This window comes from Phoxinus phoxinus, assembly GCF_949152265.1.
Source record: "Phoxinus phoxinus genome assembly, chromosome: 24".
NCBI classification, from domain to species: Eukaryota; Metazoa; Chordata; class Actinopteri; order Cypriniformes; family Leuciscidae; genus Phoxinus; species Phoxinus phoxinus.
Window position 1 is genome coordinate 23,893,121 of NC_136899.1, and position 6,396 is coordinate 23,899,516.

General features: G+C 36.3%; 1 protein-coding gene across 4 annotated transcripts in view; it reads left to right on the plus strand.

The window, feature by feature from the left end:
- nck1b (NCK adaptor protein 1b) overlaps nt 1-6,396 on the plus strand; it is a 57,354-nt gene that overhangs the window by 35,242 nt on the left and 15,716 nt on the right. Inside the window, exon 1 of one of the 4 annotated variants that reach the window (XM_079602278.1) lies at nt 358-584. The exons of 2 other annotated variants lie outside the window; for them this stretch is intronic. Coding sequence is in view for 1 of the 2 variants with exons in the window: in XM_079602276.1 (XP_079458402.1) it covers nt 6,234-6,267 (34 nt within the window). In the remaining variant the exon portion in view is untranslated. Of the gene's footprint in view, nt 1-357; nt 585-6,141; nt 6,268-6,396 lie in introns of those variants that run through there. One more of the 4 variants, XM_079602276.1, reaches the window with a different exon arrangement.

The window sequence follows — 6,396 nt, forward strand, 5'->3', positions numbered from 1 at the left end:
GTAAAGCCCCAACTTCTGCTTTACTCCATATTGACTTGTGTTGCTTAACACCCACATGACGTGTACATTGAATCTTCAAGAAATGATTCAGCAGAAAACTGGCTACTGTTGTCAAGGTCCAGAAACGCACCTAAATGTAGCCCATGTGACTTGTTCAATGTTTTCTGAAGCCTTGTTATGTGAGGGACAGACAAATGTTTGTTATTATACATTGAAAATCTCTCAATTAAATGTGGCAATAACTTCGGTTGCGTACAGGAGTGAGTCAAGAATGGACAGTTTTAGTTTTCACTGTTGTGTGAGGAACAGAACAGATATTTGAGCTCACTTCTGCTTCTGAAGAGGTCCATATGTCTGTTTCTAATTGGGCAATCTCTGTGGTTCAGCATGTAGGGCATATTCGTTGTCATTTCCTGAGGAGTCTTGTTTTTGACCACAACGATGTTCAGTGCTTCGATACACAGGAAGATTCAGTATTGCAGTTAGAAGCCTGAAATAACTGCGTTCGTTTGAGAAAGCTCCTGCGTTGTTCAGCTGCTTGCTAGCTCCCAAAACCCAAACACCGTCAGCCAATCACTTTCCAGGTAGAGTAAATGTCTTGTACTTCACATTTGTGTAAACTGGAGTTGTTTCTAAGTCTAAGCGAAAACCAGATTGTTTGTGCATTGACCGACGTCAAAGAAAGTAAGGTGAACTTTTCAGCCGAGACCAGTTTTCTCTTCAATGTTCTTGTTTGCGTAGATTATAGAAAGTTTGATTGGCAACATTGTGTTCGGTTTATTGTCAAATCCATTAAGTTGAGCATAAACGCTGTGAATCTCATGACACTTGTAGAGAACGTGTACGGGTTTTATTTTGACTTCAAAGAAAGAAGAATTTCTGTTTGTAAAGTTAACGGAGCATAACGATTTATTTTGCGTTGTTTTCATTCAAATGAAAAACAATCCGACTCCATAAATCCTTATAACTGTGACAATTTTTTTATATTTTATCTAAAAATCTATATTTGTTAAATAATTTGTAATTTAGTTGAATTTGTTATTTGAGTTGTAAAGTTTAATATATCATGGCTGTTTTATTTTACAGTAAGTAATTATCAAATTTTTATTACATTTGAATAAATTCTGTACAATAATATATATTTATTTAGTCACAAAACTCCACAAATAGTAGTGGTGCATTTTTTTTAAGAAATAAAACAATAATTTGCTCTCACTTAATATTAAGTGTCTATCTACATTTAAATGAATAATTTTGATACAATGCACTTATTGTTTACATGTTTTTACATCGTACTTCTATTAAAAGACATGTAGTTACATCTGTTATTAATTTCTATAATTATATCTATATAGAGACCTACATATAGTGTGAGCAAAAGTATTCTTGCTTTTACAAACGGCTTCAACTTTTGTATGCAAAATGTTTTAGTTTTTTTATATCGGTGTGAAATGTGAATTGGATGTTTTCATGGGATTGAAATATATCTATTGTAATTGAAGTAGCAACAATCTTTGCTTCCCTATTCTTTGAAAAATAAAAAAGTAGGCCGTGGACTTGGCTCTATTCGTCGGTTTTAGATTGGATGGAGGCAGATTGTATTCGATTGTAAGAAAGAAAATTAAAATTAAAATACAAAATTAAATGTGCGCTGATGATTCACTCACAATAAGATCAGCAACACGCATTTAGAAAATAGAAAGGCTGAATTTTGATTCCAAGGGAAATCTTTTGCATTACGAGGATTGGAGATGTTCTTGAGGGAAGTGTTTGTGACACTGGAATGTGAGGCGTAGTGTCAGGAGATAAGCTAGACAAAGAGAAACGGAGGAGATTGAAAGATTAGCTCATCATGTTCCTGTCCAGACTCGAGCACATGTTTACCACACATGAAGACCTCCTGGACCCTCAGAAACACACTTCAGGACGGTGGAGATCCCGATCCTGTAGTGTGAGAGGGATATCAGCGCATCCTCCTGTAGTCTTATACTTCTGTTTTAGTGTGCATGTGTGTACCTGATATATATATCCATGTAGTGAATTGAAACGAATTGCAAGTTTGTGAATCAATATCGTGAAAATAAAATCTATAACCTTATAACTAAACCTAGTGTCACGATTCTCCAAATCCTCGATTCGATTAAATTTTCGATTCTAAGGTCACGGTTCGATTCGATTCTCGATTTTTACATTTATTTATTTTAAAGCACAGGTTGCTATGCCATTTTTAGACCAGACTTTCAGAATATCTGACCTTTGTTCACAATGTACCACACTACATTGTCAAATGTAAAACATTTATTAAGAACATAATGTAACGATAACTTATATCTTCAGTCAATTGGAAACTTAAGCAAAATAACCTGCTATAGTTTCTCTTTTTAACTGGAGTCTTCTTCACAGAAGATGACATTCAAGGTCACAACAAAACAAACAAACAGTTGTTGGTTTAGCGGATAAATCTATGCGTCGCGCAGCGCCACGTCTTTAAAATTAAAACGCATTATTCTCTATGAGTGTACACGCGGTGCCCGGCAGCGACATATATATATATATATATATATATATATATATATATATATATATATATATATATATGCCCATACATGCATGCATGCACACATGCATAACAACGCATATATATATATACACACATATCTATATATGTGTGTGTGCATGCTTAGACATTTTTAAACGTGTGTGTGTGTGTGTATCTGCATACATGATAAAAGCATCCATTATATAGGCTATTAAATTGAAAATTTCCTAGCATCCTTTCAAAGCGACAGTTTCTACTAGCAAATATTTGCTGTGATGATTCCCGGGAACTGCAGGCACACGTCTGTTAGACGCATGTTTGCTCTTAAATCTAATCTTGAAAGCGGTGCAGTGTTAAAGCGTCCTGTGGTGTCTGGCTGGAGGGGGTCTGTGCTGTCGAGCTGGGGTTTGTGTCTGGCCTCGAGGTGTACAATGGAAGCTTTGTGTGCGCTGATGGCAATCTCTCCGCCACTGTCTTTGCGGCCGTTTTGAAAATCCTCGTTCAGTCTCTTTTCTTGAGACTTTCTCTTGGTGTTGAGGTTGTTTATCTGTTGTTGTGTTTTGTGTTCTGCATATGTTCTCACCTTTAGGTGCTCTTCCCCCCCAGCCTTGTGCAGCGCACAGATTTCCTGCCAGATTGTGTCTGCTTGCACACCATAAAGTCGGACAAAAGCCACAATTTTCTCAGTTTGTTGTGCAAAATGTTGCTGTTTTTTAATGAAACTTTCCCACATTTAGGGCTGCAAGATATTGGAAAAATGTATTTTGCAATATTTCAAGTTTTTTTTGTATTGCTATTGAAAACAATTTCACATCATTCTAGAACGATTGGGGTGATTTTGTAGGAGAGTGAATCTGCAAAGAAAATAATAAGCAAACTAATTAGATAAATACAAGAGAACAGCATTCAAGTAGAAAAATGTAATAACCAAAAGTAAAATAACACTTTCTGTAAATGTATATATATATTGTGACCCATGCTGGCAAGATTAATCCGAATGCACTAATTAAGAGCTACAGACAAAACAAGTGAAACAAATTTTGGTCGAATTTGAGATTTTCACAAAAAAATGAGTCCATTAAGCTCTCGACTAGCGATCACAATGCTCCAAATAGCAATTCAACATATAAAAAGAATCTTAGCTTGTGTGTTTTCTGAGAGGAGTTTGTCCATGAGAAATGTGTTTTTCTCTGCCTTCTTGACAACTGTCACTTCCTCTCAGCACAAGTTTCGTATCGCTTTAAAGCGCAGCATTACAACTTTGTGTCTGAATATATACTATAATATATTTTGTCTGAATATACAGGCTGTCTGTTTCATTAATATTATTCAAACAATTGTGGTGTCATGGGGGAAAAGAGTTGAATATATTATATATATATATATATTGAATATATATTGTCTTCATATCGCGTTCTTCTTCTGATGTAAATCCAATAAGCTCACAGCTAGCGTGTCTTCCAAACTCGACGAACAGAGGATTGATGAAGTTTGGCGGCGCTTTGTTTTTCTCACAGCGCGTGCAGAGAACATTCACTGAAGCATCGAGCAACAGTTCGACTGCAATGTGAAGTTTATGCAATAATAACACCAAATATAATTCAGAATTATTTCTTACCTTTAAAACCTTTCTTGTCTTCAAATCGCGTTCTTCTTCTTCTGATGTAAATCCAATAATCTCACAGCGTATCTTCCAAACTCGACGAACAGCAGAGGACTGATGAAGTTACAGTAGGTGCTTTGTTTTAATGGTAATGAGGTACCATTGCGCGTACAATGGTAAGGTAATAAACGCGCGTTCGCGCGACGCATGGATGATTTGCATGTCAATATCTTTTGCGCGTGCGGGTGTGGTCACATTAAAACTAATGAGCAAGCGTTTGAGAAACTTGATATCTTGTTGGTTTTGTACAAATTACTTAAACCGAGAATATTTGTTTTCGTTTTGAATCAGATCATTTAAAACTACACACTTAAATGTTTATAAATATATAGAGCTCACAAATGTGTGACAAGTATTCGCTGAGTCTTGTTTGTTTAGAGACGTGCTCAAGAAAACGAGACGTAGAGGCAGAAAGCACACCGTTTAATTTCTTTATTTTACAAAAGCACAACGTTTTGTTTTGATTGTAAGTGGACACATACAAAAGTAGACATCTCACAGATTCTTTTTTCATATTTATTAAGTCTGTATGCCCATAAATGACGGAGTATTTTAAGTCTATTCAGCTGCTATGTGAAAAAAATCGTGCAAACCACGCCGGCGTGGTTGCCGACCCCAGAGGGTTAAGGTATGGTTGCTATGTGATTTTGTTTTGTAACCTTAAGAAAACTTTAACTCTTCAAATAGGTGTAGCTCATTATTATTATTTTTTTGTCTGGTTCCAACAAATCATACATTCCTATGAATTTTTTTTTAATAGAGAATGTGAAAATAACTAACTCATTTTTGAAAATCTGCTCATTGCGACTTATTTTGCCAGCAAAGGTCACATACTATAATTAATCTGTTAACTACAAAAGTTATTTCTCTTTGTATTTTGTTGATTGATTGACATTAATGACACTTTAAGACCTAATGCACGGATCCAATATTATGATGCGCATCGGTTTTCTTTCTCAACTGGTGAGCTTCACATAAGCGGCTGTGTTTACGAGGATGCTCTCCGAGACGCCATTTTGAAAATTTTCCGTGCAAGCTTTAAAGGAGAACTGAATTTGGTTTTCACACGAGGTCCGAGTTCTCTTGCATGCTTTAATCTCGTTTGATTGTTTAAAATGACAGGACTTACTAAACGCTTGCAAATGATAAACTTTGCAATTAATCTGCAAATCACGTGTTTTGAACCGTGGGGCGGTCCATACACATCAACTACGATCCCTACTTACTTGACATCGTACATCCTACCATGTGACTATCGCACATGTGGACATGTCAACGCTGAAACGAAATATTGTGCAGCCCGACCCAAGTGCTGATAAAAAGCCAATGCCTGAAGCTTTTTGTTTTGTTTAAAAGCTGAGGCTCTGTTCTTACTTTTCATATAATTTGTTCATATTCACACAACAAAAAAATCTGGCGGCCGTGGAAATAATAAAAAAAGCTGATGCTGGCTGACTGGCAACTTAAAAAAATAAAAAAATAAAAAACGCTAGAGGAGAAAGAGTTGATTTTAATGTTTACGCAACATTGCAACTTTTAAGTCTTTTTATTTTATTTTAAATGCTGGTATCAGATGGTTATACCATTTTATATAATATAGTACTTCGTAGTATTTTCATGGTACTTCAAAGAATAATTAATAAACATGTCCAAACATCTCTTGATTTAGTGTGAACAGACCGGTTGTTCATGACTCTTTCTGGGAAAACTTGCTGCTGTCAATGAATATGAATCCTTTGAGACTGCAAAAACATGAGAAAAAAGAGAATATATATATATATATATATAATTTTTTTTTAGAAACAAACTTACTAGTCCCCTCTTACATGCTCCATGAGTGAGCTATGTGTGTGGGTGGGGGACAGCCTAGTCCTCCTAAAGGAGGAATGGGATGTGATTGGTTGGCACTGGTCACATGGTCCCGCGCTGGCTGTGGTGTAGGCAGTGAGTTGTTCACTGGCGGGAGGGTGTTTCACAGGGAATAGCAGCACAGCTGCAGAGGGAAGAGCCCAGTTGCCGGGATAGCCCAAAATGGATATGGCTAACCTCTTCAAACACTTCTTCCGTGAGTTTTGCCACCGTTTCTCTCCTCTTTATTATATCACCAGGCTAGAAAGTTGACATTGCTGAAAGTTGTGGCTTGGACTCATTGCTTGTGGTGTTTGAGTTTGCATTGAGACATTCTTAGTTGTAG